Source organism: Peromyscus maniculatus, chromosome 10, assembly GCF_049852395.1.
Source record: "Peromyscus maniculatus bairdii isolate BWxNUB_F1_BW_parent chromosome 10, HU_Pman_BW_mat_3.1, whole genome shotgun sequence".
NCBI classification, from domain to species: Eukaryota; Metazoa; Chordata; class Mammalia; order Rodentia; family Cricetidae; genus Peromyscus; species Peromyscus maniculatus.
The window spans coordinates 71,512,167-71,528,870 of record NC_134861.1 but is presented as its reverse complement, the minus strand read 5'-3'; the positions used below and the strand labels follow the sequence as shown (position 1 = coordinate 71,528,870).

Below are 16,704 nucleotides of genomic sequence, written 5' to 3'. Positions count from 1 at the left end.
GAAAGATAATGATAACTGGAATTTGAACCTGTTGAGTTAAGTGGTAAAGCCAGATGCAGAAGAGTGTAAATGTGATGATGCATTGAGCAAAGGAAGAAGGTGTTACACATTGATGAACAAGACTGTCTTACATAGAATGTAGAGTTGGTCAGAAAGATAGCAGAGTTAAGGAGCCTCCCAAGTTCAGTCGGTGACTGTAGAAAAGGTTATTAAAGGTCAAGCTCAAACCGTCTTTGTGAAAGTATCTAGTGTCAGTTAGCAGAGTACAGTAATTAGGAAGGTGAGTTTGTGCTGTGGGGATGAGAAAGAACAAGTTTTAAGACAGCTGGAAAGAATGAGAAACACCACTTGAGGTTAACAATACCAGTGTCAGTGATGTTTGGGAGAGCCAATGCTCTGGAGGTGTGAGGAAGTTAGAGAAATGAATACATGGAAACTGGAGTGCATTTGAATGAGTTCTCTGCTGCTATAAATAGATTAACATGAAAAGTACTTTATTGAAAAGATTGAAGACGTGATCAGATTTAAAATTGTAGGAAGTAAGGAACCAAAGAAAATTTGCAGTTGCTAAAGGGATGAATACCAAGTGGCAAGGCTCTGGTCCTACAGAAGACAAGAAAGACTTGAAGGTAGAGATGGGAACAGTAAGCCTAGCATTTGAACACTTGGGAGCCTGAAGCAAGGGACAGATTCTAGGCCAGACTGTTACTGGGTGAAACCCTGCCAAAAAGCAACAGCAACAGGAAAGAAGAGAAGGCATTGGCTTTCAGTAAAGGGGGAAGCACTAGCTGTAAATGGAGAGCAGAATCTCCGTGAACTTAGGGAGGAGTGGGACGGAAGACCTGATGAAAACGGAGGAAGTCACTGTTGGCTGTGCTGGCTGCGGTCGTCTTCTGCGTGTGCTTTACGTGATGCACTGAACATGACGTGGAGCGCTTTTGTTGGAGAAAATGATTGTGAACTTACCCAAATTTTATCACTTATTTCAGCAAAAAATCAGTTAGAATTCTGTTGTCACATGCTTCGAGGAACAATAGACCCAAAGGAGCCATCCACCTATGAATATGTGAGATTTATAGGAAATTTTAAATCTTTAAACAGTGGTAAGTTAAAATACTTCTTTTACAATGTATTTTAACTGGCTGTTTTTATTTTGCTAAGCTCTTAGATGCTTACAAGTCTATGTTACTAGATTAACCAGTGATACATGTCTCCTTGCTTTTTTAGTATCAACTTCAGCACACAATGGTTTTGAAGGAACCATACAGCGCACACACAGGCCTTCTTACGAAGATAGAGTTTGTTTCGTAGCTACTGTCAGGTTAGCTACACCTCAGTTCATCAAGGTATGCTTCTCATTTAATCGTGCCAGTGCATTCCAGTTCATGGAATGAGAGTTGTTCTTAGGAGATGTTTGTTGTCTTCAGAAGGCTGAACCGTCTGCCAACATTGAAAAGTAATGGCTGAGGAGTTATTAAATATGCATGAACTTTTTATTTTAACACAGTGAAGGATACAAGCACTCATTAAATAGTGTGTCACTTTTTTTAGTGTGTTCTTTGCAGGTATCCCATGGTAGTATATTACCATTGTCCTGCTTTTATATACAGAATTTAGTGTGTGTAGTTCACTATCATCCTTAAAGAAGAAAGTCAACAAAGCAAAACAAAAAACCATCTAGGTAGTTTTTAAAAGAATGTGGCATCCAGCATTGGTGGCGCAAGCTTTTAATCCCAGCACGTGGGAGGCAGAGGCAGGCAGATGTCTGTGAGTTCAAGGCCAGCCTGGTCTACAGAGTAAGTTCCAGGGAACGGCTGTTACACAGAGAAACTCTGTCTCAAAAAACAAAAATAATAATAATTTAAAAAAAGAGCATGGCTTTACTATATATAATTTGCTATTTGGATTTTTTTAATTAATTTTTAAATATGTGTGTGGGTGTTTTGTCTGCCTGTATGTTTGTGTACCATGTTCATGCCTGGTGCCCAGGGAGGCCAGAAGAAGGTATTGGATGCCCTGGAACTGGACATACAGTTGTGAGTTACCATGCTGAAAATTGAAGCAAAGCCCTCTGGGAGAGCAGCCAGTGTCCTTAACTGCTGAGCCGTCCATCTCCTCAACCCCTGCTCTTTGAATTTTAAATTGTGTGTTTTTATTTCTTGCATTCCAGAAACAGATGATTAGTAGGGAAGGAGAAAAGTCAATTACTTCAGCCCTTAAAGACTGGAAAGAAGACAGGGTGACATTATAGTTCGGGTGACACCGGACTATAAGACAAAGACCAGTTAGCAGTTAGGAGATCTTAAACTAGTCGTGCTCTACCCATTTGGTCTTAGGAAACTGGAGGGCAGTTGCATGCTTTTTCTCACCTAATTTTTACACTGTGAGATAGATGCTATCATAATATTTTATATTTAAGGAAACTAAGGCTTAGGGAAGTTTCTTGCCAAATGTCTCACTTAGTAAGTGGGACTTGATTGCAGTTATTTTTCTTTCAAAGCCCCAGCTCCTAACTGTTACAGAAGATCTTGTAAGGATGGAGAGCAAGGCTGTAATTCATTGCTTTGTACAACAGAATCTAGGTTTCATGTGTGTGAGAGAATAGTCAGAACTTATTTCAGAAAAGTAAGCAGAGGCCAGGCATGAAGTTTGTTCTCTCTGTGGTTTTTCTCCTTGAAGAGATTTGGGCATGAGAAACCATAGAAGAGATTGAAGCTGGAAGTTGTATAATGCTATTTGAGTATTGCTAAGGTAAGGGTAATGGCTGACCTGAGTAGAAGACAGATGAGAAGGGTGGGAAGACTGATGAGATGCTATTGCAGTGAGGTGAATCAGTGAGGCTAAGGATCTAAACATAGTCACTAAAGATAAGTGCTATGGAATGGATTTTAAAATACCTAGAGGGTAAAATTAGAAGTGTGTTGGGCTGGAGAGATAGCTCAGTGGTTAAGAGCACTTACTACTCTTAAAAGAACTGTTGTGGTTCTCAGTATCCAGGCATGGTGGCTTACAACCAGCTGTAACTCCAGCTGGTTACAGCACCCTCATCTGGTCTCCACAGGCACACATGTGACATACACACAGAGAGACACACATCTATACACATAAATAAAAATAAATCTTTATTAAAAGAAAACCTGTAATAATGGCCACTTAGATCATGAAAGAGTGTGCTGATTTCTAGACTCTGTTGTACAGAAATGAGACCACTGATGAGATAGGGAATTGTTGAGTGTATATGAGAGTAAGGCAGTTGGCTTGTTTGGGGGCGTGTCCAGACATTGAGAAATGGGAAGGTAAAGGAAAAGAAAGGTCTCCATCTTAGGCATGTGAGTGAGAACTCACTGGACTGTAACTGCTGACCTGAGGCTGGCAGGTGCTGCTGTTTCATCTGTTGTCTCAGACGACTGTGAGAATTGTTGGGGATCAAGCTTAGGACCTTGAGCTTTAGTACTAAAACCTAAATGTGCTAAAATTTGTTTAGATGAAAGTTATTTAATAATGACTCATGTCTAACAATATGTAATGTTTCCAAGGATACAGAAAATTACTTCTGAATTCTACTTGTTAATTTGTTTGTAGGAAATGTGTACTGTTGAAGAACCCAATGAAGAGTTTACATCTAGACACAGTTTAGAATGGAAGTTTCTATTTCTAGATCACAGGTAATGTCACCTTTAAATTTCACAAAAGAAAAAGAAAAAAAAAGTGATAGTTATATAATTCTGGATATTAATGGACTTCAGGGACAAACTTTCTAATCAGGATTTTGAAATTCATTATTCACTTTTGAAAAATGTAAAACTCACTTTTCAAATTAATTTCTGGCTATAATGTCTCTTGTAGAAAAGTTGTAATACTGATTTTTATTATTATATAATTTAGGGCACCACCAATAATAGGCTATTTGCCATTTGAAGTTTTGGGAACATCAGGCTATGATTACTATCATGTGGATGACCTAGAAAATCTGGCAAAATGTCATGAGCACTGTAAGTAGATCTTAATGTTTTCATTGAGAGCTATTTTACAACACACAAATAGGTACTCTATTCTATTAATGAGAGACAGAGAAAAGATTTATAACTATTTTTATAAATGTATACAGAAGGAACAAGTTTATATTTGATCTTAGTCTTACATACAAAGGACAATCTTATAGTACATTAAAGAAGTACATAGTTTCCCAAATCAGTTTAAACCACAAAATCCAGTTTTTGCTTTAGCACCAGTTAAAATACTTTAGAACCTCAATTTGAACTAGGTTGGGAAACTCTACTTAGCATTCAAACAATGACATGATTCTGAATTTTGGTTAATTAAAGCTTGACAGTTAAATGCCTTAAATATCATACACGACAGTATCTGTGGGAAAATACATGATTGTTAACTGTATGATTATTAACTGTTGTTTCCCTAAGTGTTACATATCTGGGCAAGAACAAGTTAACAGTGTGAGTCTTTCAGTATATGGAATTTATTGTGAAAGAAAAAATGTGTAAGATCAGCGCTAATTGACTGTAAAGTTGGAAACTGGGAGTCTGGTTATTGGGGGGACCTTAAACTGGTTCTAAAAACCATCTTTAGAGTTGATGCATATTTCTGAAAATCACCCAGAAAATAATTATGTCTGTATAGAGAATTAAATGTAAGTGACAACTTTTATTTAAAAGAAATCCAGATTCTTCGTAGCTAAATATCTATCAAAGAAAAAATACTTGTTTCTTTTCTTTTTAGTAATGCAGTATGGGAAAGGCAAATCATGTTATTACAGATTCCTGACCAAAGGACAGCAGTGGATTTGGCTTCAAACTCATTATTATATCACTTACCATCAGTGGAATTCAAGGCCAGAGTTCATTGTTTGTACTCACACTGTAGTAAGGTAATAATTCTTTTAGAAAATTGGTAAGCTGCAGTAATATCCAAATATAATTTTATATGTGATTTGTTAATGATAATAATCTCTCTCTGGTTTTAATACTTAATATTTTTAATATTAAGCTTACTTAATAGATAGAAATATGATACAGGTAGTGCATGGGTATATAAGGCCTGACTGGAATATTGTGCTGCGTAGCAAAAGTTGTACCAACATCCAAGCACCAGTGTATGTCATACAAAGCAAACACCAGAGTAACCGCCGATCGTCTTTCCTCCACTTAGCTCCTCTTAATTTACATGCTTAGTTCCTCCGGGTCATTGGTAGATTACCTAAAGTACACAGATTGAATTTAGGCGGTGCACGGTATATACGCGTTGGGTTTGCTTAGCACATAGAAAATCGTACAGAATGACTCTGATCAAGTGAGATAGATAACAAGCAGCAATTGGTTGCATCTCTCCAGTATTTCAAATAAATGAGCAAGCGTTAAAATGTGATTCTTTCCATTTGTAGTTATGCAGAAGTAAGGGCTGAAAGACGACGAGAACTTGGCATTGAAGAATCTCTTCCTGAGACAGCTGCTGACAAAGTATGCTCCTTACAGCCGCTTTTTAAGTATTTCATTTCCTAGTAATTTGTGAGAGAGATTTGATTGTCCTTTATCATTTTTATTTTGAATTTTTTATTTTAAAATCTCATTTGCTTCTAAAAAGGAATTGAAGATTTTGCCTTTTAAAACTGAATTAGGTGAGAGACACACCCGATCTAAGATGAAAACTATCATTATAATTGACTTTGACATGCTAGACTGTATTCCTTTATCATTATAAACGGTGATTTACTCCTTAGGTGACCTTTTCTGAGGTGACAACCTACACTTGAAAATACTGAGACTAGTTTTAAGAGGGAACCTTCCCTGAAGACACATGACTGGGAAATTATAGTTAGACTTTGGACTCTGGTTTTTGTTGTTCTATCGTGTAGGAAACCATGCATATCACCTGCCTGATCTAATGGAGTAGGAGGTAGAGATCCAAGAGCAGTGTTCTGGAGTATGTGTGGGAATATGGATGGATCCCTTACACAAAGACAGAGAGTGTTGAATTGGGCAGAGTTTCAACTGTATCAAGCTGGCACCTATGACTTGCAGGTCACAGCTGGCCTTCTGACTGATTTCACAACATCCATAAACTATAAATGTATTTTATACACTTAAGTAGTTGAAAAAAATAATAAGAATAAGAATGTTTTGATAATAAGGCTCCATGAAACATCTGTCAGATTTCAGTGTTCATAAAGAACAGACCACACCCAGTTGCTTCTAGCTTGTCTGTGGCTACATTTGTGCTGCAGTAATTGAGCAGTGCTGACAGACTGTATGGCTGGGAAAGCCAGAAGACTCTCTCTGCAACAGTCGGTGGGTGTTGTGGAGAGTGTCTGCTTCCTGCTTTGTAGTAGCACCCTGAGGAGGATCACGTTTCCCCAGTCACACTACCTTCACAGTTAGTGATTGCTACAATAGTGGGAGCTTATGGCAATGTTCTCAGTGAAATAAGAACCAAAGGTACCAGCTGGAATTAGCCTAAGGAGAGGAGTTTGGGGGGTGTCACAAGGTTGTAAAGGGAGATAGGAAAGGGAATGTTGTGTTAAGATTTACAGTGTGATTTGCAGGCACATTAAGAATGCTCACAAGTCTCTTGATCATTAATTTGAAGTAAGAACAGTCACTGTGCTTTGTTCCTTTGGTCATATTATGCTGTGTAGGATAAGCAAAAAGTGGTTTAACCATTGGGATTTTGCCAAGGAAGTGTGATAACAGGAGATAGGAGCTAGGGTATTGAACGTATGCGCACAGTTGTTATAATATCGGACACAAATTTAAGATTCTTAAGGGGAAGAAGACATAAAGTGAAACTGATTTATGGAAATGGAGAGTCGATGTCGGTTTGACTTAAACCACAGGATTATTGGAATTAGGATACTAAGATGGATGAGTAGGTAATGTGGCAGGTTCTGGTCAAAAATGAGGATGCTTGAATTGAGATAATTGGCTTTGAGGTTTGACAAGAATTAGTGGCTGAAGAAGAGTGAAGATTTTGAGGGTGTTGGTTTGAGTAGAGGTGATTTAGGATTACTAAGTCTGGGAACGCTGAGTTAGAATGGCATTCAGGTGTGCTGTGAAGTCAGCACAGGATCGATACGTAACCACCGGAAGTGATGTGACATGCTATATGAGCTCCACACCATTGAACTTGAGAGGGAGGGTATTTCTTCATCCTGTAGAGCTCTAACAAGTGAGAGCCCTAAGACAGAGACTCTCACTTGTGGTGGGAACGACAAGGAAATTGATGAGGTCTGGTTTTTAGAGCAGATATGTGAAGAACTACTCAGAACTGAGATGGAAAATGCAGTTATTTTTTTATTATGGACTTTGAAGGTGGCTGGAAAAGCCATAAAAACTAGACTCAAGTACAGGCTGGGAAGAGCTGCAGGTTAAGGAAGGAAGGGACAGGCATTGAGTCACTCGCCCTCCACCTAGATTGAGTGCTTTGGAGACGAACTCTTTTGCATGTATACATGTAAGCAGTCATCTGTAGCCCTGAAATAAGGGGGTGCACGCACCGCTTGTTCACAAATGCGTGAGGAAAGACTTGAAGGGGACACTGATTCTCCCTTACGTGTGGATGGGGAGGAAGCACTGCTGTATATGCTACATCCATGGTGGGGGGCTGCCTTTGGGGGTGCATAGGTGCTCTCATCTGTGTAAGGCAAGGCAGTCAGATGAGAGAGGGAGACAGAGGTTAAGGAACAGTGAGAAAGCTTGGAATAACTCAAGAATAGGAACATGAGCCCTCTGGTACACTTGGCAGTTCTGCTGACTAGAATGGAGCATACACTTGAAGTTAGTGACCATCATAGGCCACCTGCAATTGTTTCCACAGACCCCTGAGACTGTGAGCTAGGAACAGGAAGCATGATTTAAATGGGCATTTTGGTTTGTACTGCTTCTGGGTGCTTCGGTGTTTGCTCTAACAAGTCAGAGATAGAATGACTAAGGTAAGGGAGTAAGTGTAGGGAAGGTTATTGTACTTGACTTGGTAGGAAGGTGGTAGAAAATGACAGGGTCGCAGTGGCTCATCCACATAGTAGGATCCCGGAGAAAGTCAGATTGAAGATTTGGAGCAGGTGTTGAGTTCCAGAGATTTTACACTCCTTTGTCTATAAAATAAAGCACCAGCTTCATCCTGTCCTTCCCTTTTTCTAGTCACTTTTTACAAAGTGGTGATGTGGCAAGTCAGCATTGTGACATTGCCACTGTTGTACGGCTGTCACCAGCATCCCTGCCCAGAACCTTTCCATCCTCCCAAACAGGGTTTGGTAAACAGCCTTTCTCCTCTCCCCCAGCTCATTTCCGCTATGCTTTCCTTTTTCAAACTGGGCTACTCTGAGTACCTTATATAAGTAGAGGCATACAGTGTTGGTTCCTTTGTGACAGGCTAATTTCACTAGTATGTTCTCAGGGTTCATTATAGCATGTGTCAGATTTCTCTTTGTTTTGAGGACTGGGTAATAATATTCCATCATGTGTGTATCCTTTTATTAGTCAGTGGAGTCCTGGGTGGCCTTCACCTTTTATTTGTAATAATAGTTGAAGAAAGGTGGTATACAGATAGCTACTAGAGTCCCTGCTTCTTTTCTTTGGGTGTAGACCAAATAGAATACTGGATCATACGGTCGGTAACTCTTAGTTAAAATTTGAGTGAAACTGCCATACTATTTTCCATAGAGCCATGCCATTGTTACAAACCCTTTACCAAGTCATAAGAGTTCAAGTTTATTCACATCTTTATCATATTAATTGATTTCTGAGAAGCTTTTGTGTTTGGTGGGATTTTTGTTATTTTTTATGTTGTTTTGTTTGAGACGGGGTCTCACTGACTGTCGAGGAACTCACTGTGTAAATTGGGTTGGCTCTGAGCTTACAGAGGAGATCTGCCGCCCAAGTGTCTGCCTTGGTGTTTTTGGTCCTAGCCATTCTAATAGAGCGTGAAATAGCATGACTGGGTTTGATTTGTAGTTCCCTGGCTAGTAAGGTTGAGCAGTTTATCAAGTGCTTGTTTATTTCCTCTTTGGAGAAGCAATTCCCTCTCTCTCTTTTGTTTTCTTATTTATCTATTCATTCATTTATCTATTTTGGGTGTTTTGTTTTGTGTTTTTGACAGGGTCTCATGCAGCCCAGGCTGGCCTTGGGCAGGCTATGCAGCCAAGGATGACCTTGGTCACTCTGCCTCTGTAGCCCAAGTGTTTCAATTACAGGTATATGCCACCGTGTCCAACCTGTTCTCTTTTTTGTTTGGGGCTTTTTGTTGATTTCTTGACAGGGCATGTTGCTGAGTTTCCCGGGCTGAGCCCAAATGAGCCTCTTACTAGCTTTTGCAGATGCTGTATTTAAAAGTACATACTCACTAGGTACAGTTGCTCTGAGGCAGAAGGATTGCCACAGGTTCTTAGCCAGTAGTGTGAGACCTTGTCTCAACAACAAATACAAGTGCATCTTATCACACATGATGTGTGTGTGTGTGTCCATTTTTATGATTGAATTGTCATGTTGAATTGTAGGGAGTTCTCTATTCTAGATATTAAGTCCTGATATCTAACTGTGTTGAGATCTCTGCACTGAGCAGACATTTATTTTCTCTTGTCTCCTTAGAGCCAAGATTCTGGGTCTGACAATCGTATAAATACAGTCAGTCTCAAGGAAGCACTGGAAAGGTTTGATCACAGCCCAACTCCGTCTGCCTCTTCTAGAAGCTCCAGAAAGTCATCTCACACAGCAGTCTCAGACCCTTCCTGTAAGTGCCTTAGCCTGGAAACAAACCTGTGTTTCAAAGAGATCTTCTAAATTATTTTTGTTGCTGACATCAGCACTTTTGACAAGAACTTCTTCAAATTCTAATTCTTTCAGGTTTGAAGTACAGTAACCTTTCTAGTAAAGAAATTAACTTTAGAAAAGATTTAAGGTCATCAAGTGATGATATGTAGATGATAATGTTCTGCTTAACTTTTAAATTATTCCCCTGAAGGAAAAAAAATACTATCTTTCATTGTAAAACCAAGTGATTACACTTGTATGAGTGTTTTGTCTGCTTGTATGTCTGTGCACTGTGTGTGCCTGGTCCCCATGGAGGTCAGAAGAGGGCATCGGATTCCCTGGACCTGGAGTTCATGGGTTGTTACCAGCCGCCATGTGGATAGTGGGAACAGAATAGGGCTGTTGACCATTGAACGCTAGTGGCTAGAGTCTAGCCCTAGCCTTTACTTTTTACAGACTTGGATAATTGTCTTTCAATTGTAGCTGGTCCGCTGTATCTACAGCCATGTGACAGAAAACGCCTTCTCAGTTGTGTCTCGAAAGAGCATGTGCAGGTTTCTTTCCTTGCTATTATTTTCTAGTGATACTACAGCTGTTTTATAAAGTCTGCATTATGTTAGGTAAGAGTATCTGAAGTTGATTTAAATTATACAGAAGGATGTGCCTAGGTGATAAGCAAATACTACGCCATTCGTTGGAAGAGACCTTAGTGTGCATGGACTGTCATACTTGTAGGGAGCTCTGAAGCCTGTCCCTTGAGGGTATTATGGATTACAGGAGGAACTGTTTTTAAAGTTTTCTATCACGTGTTTTCTTTGTCCTTAAAAAAGAAGTAATTAAAGTTATTCTTATAGACATGGATTTAACTTTTATCTAATAAGAGAAAACTAACTCAGCCATTTCTATTCGTGAAGCGTATTTTGAACATAATCATCCAGAACTGTTTGTAGGAACTAACTCTGCTCTCTGTTGCCTGACTTCAGCAACACCGACAAAGATCCCTACTGACACTAGCACTCCTCCCAGACCACACCTGTCAGCTCATGAGAAGATGACACAGCCGCGGAGGCCATCCTTCAGCGGTCAGGTACGCTCCTTAGTTCACCTCAGAGCCCTGCAGGAAGGCCATGGGTGTGGGCACAGACACCTGAAATCCCCTTTCCCTAAGGACATATGACTCTCAAAATCTTTCTCATTTGTCCGGTGAAATGCTAGATTTTCATTTTTATAATTGCGAAAAAAGTGTTAATTGAGAGGTATTATTAAGTTCCAGTTGCCATTGTTTGGTCCACCCAACTTCCGATTGAGCGTACATCAAGGGCCTGTGCTGGGTGCCACAGGAAAGAAAAGATAAAACAGTAGAAAGGGCAACATACTTCACACTCAACAAAATACAAGGTTGTCATTGGATGATAAGCACATTGTATTGGTGTTTGTGGTGGAAGTACTCATAGATGAGTGTGAGCATCACTTCATTGTCATTTTTTATTTTGCTTCTAGTCCATAAACTCCCAGTCTGTTGGTCCATCATTAACACAGCCAGTGATGTCTCAAGCTGCAAATTTACCAATTCCACAAGGCATGTCACAGGTATTTTTGTTTGTTTTAGTTGAGCATTTACAAGTGATACTTGCATTTAAGCAAATATTTTATAAAGATGTATATATAAATATATATAATTATAAATTCAGTAAATCTTAATAGGAAGTATTTAGAATATGTAGTGACATTTTAGTTACAGTGATTTTGTGTATCATTGGACTCTTACTAGACAGAATCACAGGTGCATATATCTTTCAAGATGCTTGATGGTCTTATACAGCAAAGAATTTTCTTGCTTACTGTGCTATAACATCTTACATATAACAACATGATAAAATATACTAGTTCATTTTGTTCTTATGTATCAATTTTAGAAGATTTCAGTAATTTACAAGTTAATTCATTTGTTTGCACATGGGACATTTATTGAGTTCTATGTATGTATTCAGTTACATTTATCAGGGATGCTGACAGTATTTGTAATATCTATATTAACAAGCTACTTGATCTAGAGGATATGACATATAACTAAAATACCATGTTATTTAGTCTACACACATGACTTGGATCCTTAATGTAGCTTAAACAAGTGCAAGATGCCAAGTGTGGTGGTACATGCCTGTATGCTAACTTATGGGAAGTGGGAGCTGGGAAATTGGGTGTTCACGGTTATCCATAGCTGCTTAGTGAGTTCACACCCCGCCTGAACTACATGAGTACCTCCAAAACCAAAGCCAGAGAACAGCAAAAGTGAAAGAAAGCTGTTTAGAAACGTGAGATGGCCTGAGTCCAAAGGAGGCGCGAATACTGCCGTTAGCAAGAGAAAAGGATTCCCAAAGCACTGCTGTGTACCTTCTTAACTTGGGATCTAGATCTCATTCAAAGTTTCAGAAACATTACTGAAGAGTAATAAAGATAGTGGGAAATCTTGTGACTCTTCTTTTTGGCACTAAATGCTGGTTGCTAGCAATACTACCCTGTGAGAGCCCTGTAACAGTAGTACTGTATTATTAAATATCAAATTGAATCTTCAAATCTTACATATTTTGACATATTGACGGAATTTTTATGCAATATGCAGACCTACTTTGAATATTATTTGTTCTTTAATCTGAAGTTATCAGTAAAGCATTGTCAACATCATTATAGAGGTGTTTTCATGAAATATATAAATAATATATACTATGTCAAAAATATTCCTAAGCATTCGGTTCTCATGTTTTCATTGACTAAGTAAGGCTTAGTACTTTGCTTTTTTTGTCCTGTGGATTTATTTCAATGTTGTTATCCTGTATATTCTGTGCTTGTTTCTTTTTTTTTTTTTTTTTTTTTTGGTTTGTATTTAGTAGAAATCCTTTAATTTGTGACAACATGGCATTTACCTGTAGCAAAAAATAACTTTAATTACAATAAAATATATAACAAAATAAATATAACATATTTTAACTAACGTTTTTAAAAGGCATGGGAAAGCTGAAGTACTAAGTTTACTATTTTTCTTAAGCCTAGTAGAAGCTAATACAGGATATCAGTGGTTATTATCATCCTCACAAGTCAGTGTTTGAAGCCAAGCATGACGGTGTAATACCTGTAGGCAGAGGCAGGAGGATTACCAGAAGTTTGAAGGCAACCTGGTTTATGAAAGAGAGTTCCAGTCCAGCCAAGGCTACATAGGGAGGACACTTCAACAAAATAAGGAAAAGTAATATTCAGTGTCTTTAGCACAAACTTAAAATGAACTTATTAATTTAATACAACCTTTTTGAAGATAGGATATAAAAGGGTAGGATGGGTATTTCCTGCTTTTAGGTGCAGTTCACTGCAGGAAACTTGGAAGATAGATTTCCAATAAAGTGAAATGCTCTGCTGTTACAGAGTACAAAATATTCATGGAAATGATTAAATGAGCAATGAGTCATCACGTGTGTCTAAATTGTAGGAGCAGCTTATTAATTGGATTTAAAAACCAGAAGATTAAAATCCCTGAATGTAGAATGACTTTCTTCATTGGGCATTCATTCATAATTTCTTAGAATTCATTCATCTTTAAAAAACTATGTTTTAAACTGGTCTAAGGATAGTATCAGTTGAAAAGTATTATACTTTTTTCAAAATAGTATGAGAATGAAATTATTGGTTGTTTTCAGATATAAATAAGTAATTTTTATGTATGTAAGGAAAGAAGGAAGACACTGGGAACTGAGCTCAGTCTTGAACTAGAAAGTTCAAATATGCTCTGTATTTGAGCCCTCAAGCCCTTTCTTTTTACTTTCTAATTTGAGACAGGGCCTTCAAATGTTGCCAGGCTAACCTTGAACTCACTCTGTATCCCAAGTAGGTCTTGAACTTGTGATCCTCCTGCCTAGCTTTGGATAATTCTGCTGATGTACACACAGAGGGGACTCTAGAGATGACAGAATTTGCTATGGATTCATTCCAGGTGCGGGGTCCATTCTCATCTGGTAAAATGTAGAGGTCAAGTGAGCAACTAAAGAACTTGTTCTAAGTTCTTGGGCTGCAGTATGAGCTCAGCCTGACTTTTCTCTTTCTTTTTTTTTTCTTTTTTTAAAGACTGAGGCTCACTGCATAGCCATAGCCCTGGCTGTCCTAGAACATTCTCTGTAGCCCAGGTTGGCCTCAACTTCACAGAGATCCACCTGCCTCTGCCTCCCAAGTGCTAAGATTAAAGGTGTGTGCCACCACACCTGGAAGCACTCATATCTTTTAACTGCACAGTGTTCAAGCAGAGGTAATAAAAAACTGTATTAGCTGGTAACTAAAAGAAGAATCTCTAAAAAATGCAAGAACAAGGGGAGCAAGCCAGATGGTCAAGTGGCTAAGGGCACCTGCTGCCAAGCCTGACAGCCTGAGTTCTGCCCCCTAGAGCTACGTGGTAAAGGAAGAGAAATGACTCCTCAAGTTGTCCTCTGACCTACACACACATTTGTGACATGTGCCCCTCCCCAGGTGGTAATTGTAACTTTAAAAAAGGACATGAGAACAACCACGCACATAAATCAGGGAGAGCAGCCAAGGAAGGACGTACGAACGCAGCCCCTCAACACCTCTTTCCCTGCACTCGGTGGGCTGTATGTGGCTGGAGCCACTGAGTAGAGAAGTGCGCTGAGCTGCCATGAGAGAGCGTCTGCTGGGAAGTAGACTTTGTGGATGAGACTGGGCAGGCGGGGCTTGCTACTCACTGGCACCAGGAAGAGAAGCGCCTTCCTGTGCAGTCTCCCTCCAGGGGCATCTGGGGCAGGTTCCCAGGGGTCTGCAGACAACAGCACTGAGTTAAAGGTCCAGCTCCTGTCACAAAGGAGAGTGAAGACGGCTCTGGGAGGTGGCTCTCCTGCCTTGCACATGGCACAGTTAGTGGGACACGGAATTCTAAGATGTGTTACACTGTCTTTGCTTGTGCTGCTTCAGTTCCAGTTTTCAGCTCAGTTAGGAGCCATGCAGCATCTGAAAGACCAGCTGGAGCAGCGGACGCGGATGATAGAGGCAAATATTCATCGGCAACAGGAAGAACTGAGGAAGATTCAAGAGCAGCTTCAGATGGTCCATGGTCAAGGGCTTCAGGTAATGTATTCTGAGCACAGAGAATCTCATTCACATTTTGGGTTCCTAAACATTGTCCCCTACCCCTCTTTTTTGAAAAGCCAGATGCAAGAGGTCTATTTTTCCCAGTTCAGTAAACATTGGCTACCTGCTTAATAGTATAGAGCCTCCAGAGGTACTCATTCCTAAAGACATTGCTATCAGCATCATTATTTTTTAGACTAATGAACTCCAAGTTTTAGTAAGTTCAAATCCATAATATAAAAGTTTTACTTTATAGAACCTTTGAGGTAGACAGTTTAGAATGGTTTTAATAAAATACCAATAAGATATGATTCATATTACTTGACTAACAGGGCCATCTAGGGAACTAGGTCTTTGCTGAAGGGAAACTAGGTGAACAGTAATTCTGTGTACTGTCAGGAACTTTGAGTGACAGATGATACAAAGCTGCCAGCAGCAGCCCTTTGAGGAGCACTGAGTAACTCAGTTGACCTTGTGGATGAGTGCAAGGATGAATGTGGCGCTTCATGTTTTATTGTCATTGTTGCTAACTGTTCGTGTGAAATGTCCTAATGACTTGTTACTTGACTGTTAAACTTCATTTTGCTTGGTTTCTTTCAGTGTTCTCCTTGGTCTTTTTTTTTTTTTTTTAAACTATAAAGTTTATTTAGGCTGGGAATGTAACTCATCAGTAGTGTTTACCTAAAATGCTTGAGGCCCTGAGTTTGATTCCAAGCACCCCTGCAAAAAAATGTAATTAAAAATTGTGTGTGTGTGTGTGTGTGTGTGTGTGTGTGTGTGTGTGTGTGTGTGTGTGTGTGTGTGTTAATGTGAGCATATATGTACTGCAGAGTATGTGTGGAGGTCAGAAGATAACTTTGGGGACTCTGTTCTTTCCTTCCACCATGGAATCAAGGGACCAAACTCAGTCTATCATGTTCGTGCAACAAACTGAGCCTTCCTGCCAAAGTTTTTCATTAAAATGTAATTTTTATTTTCAAAGATGTTTTTGCAGCAATCAAACTCTGGATTGAATTTTGGGTCCGTTCAACTTTCCTCTGGAAATTCTAATATTCAGCAACTCACACCTATAAATATGCAAGGCCAAGTCGTTTCTGCTAGCCAGATTCAAAGTGGAATGAATACTGGACATGTCAGCACAAGCCAGCACATGATACAACAACAGACTTTACAGAGTACATCAACTCAGGTAATTGACTGAAATATCTACTTAAAGCTCTATGTTGCATCAGCTTTTAAGTTTTAACAAAAGTTAGAACATAAACTCTTGACAGTGATCATTAAAGTATTTTGTGGAAAATATATTACTATAAAATATTTTGATATTTAATAATTTTGTGATTTAATACCTAGTACCTAGTTTAATAATTATACCAGATTCTTATAATGTGCAGATTTTCTGTACGTAATAAGTCTTTGATTTGCAAGAGAGTCTTGAGTAGCAAGCATACTGAATAGACTGTTGGGGAAGTGGGAATAGTTTAATCATTCTGTAGAGTTCTGGTAATTAATTAATTAGTGTACATCTGTTACTATATTTGAAAAACATACAAGTGTGTGACCATTACTGACTTGCTTTGGGCATTTAACAGATGTCTTTCGTGTACATTTTCTACTTCCTTGTTAAGATCATGCTTCTTTTAAAGTCTTAGTTTATTATCTTCCATCAAAGAATCCAGCCTAAGTCAGCTACTCCAAGTCAGTCTTTTCTGTATTTCTCTCCAAATAATATATTTTGCTTGTCTTTTTCTGTTCTGTCAGCCACTGTCAAGTGGTGGATAGTAGAGCATGCTGTCCTATAACTGTTAGATAATCTCTATAA

At 39.0% G+C, this 16,704-nt stretch overlaps 1 protein-coding gene across 12 annotated transcripts in view; it reads left to right on the top strand.

Moving 5' to 3' along the window:
- Clock (clock circadian regulator) overlaps positions 1-16,704 on the top strand; it is an 83,882-nt gene that overhangs the window by 56,206 nt on the left and 10,972 nt on the right. For 11 of the 12 annotated variants that reach the window (XM_076546463.1, XM_076546462.1, XM_076546459.1 and 8 more), the window contains 11 exons: positions 990-1,103; positions 1,228-1,346; positions 3,583-3,665; positions 3,886-3,992; positions 4,738-4,885; positions 5,399-5,474; positions 9,597-9,738; positions 10,742-10,845; positions 11,259-11,348; positions 14,727-14,879; positions 15,865-16,071. In XM_076546463.1, coding sequence (XP_076402578.1) covers positions 990-1,103; positions 1,228-1,346; positions 3,583-3,665; positions 3,886-3,992; positions 4,738-4,885; positions 5,399-5,474; positions 9,597-9,738; positions 10,742-10,845; positions 11,259-11,348; positions 14,727-14,879; positions 15,865-16,071 — 1,343 coding nt within the window. Of the gene's footprint in view, positions 1-989; positions 1,104-1,227; positions 1,347-3,582; positions 3,666-3,885; positions 3,993-4,737; positions 4,886-5,398; positions 5,475-9,096; positions 9,203-9,596; positions 9,739-10,741; positions 10,846-11,258; positions 11,349-14,726; positions 14,880-15,864; positions 16,072-16,704 lie in introns of those variants that run through there. The other variant, XM_076546467.1, reaches the window with a different exon arrangement.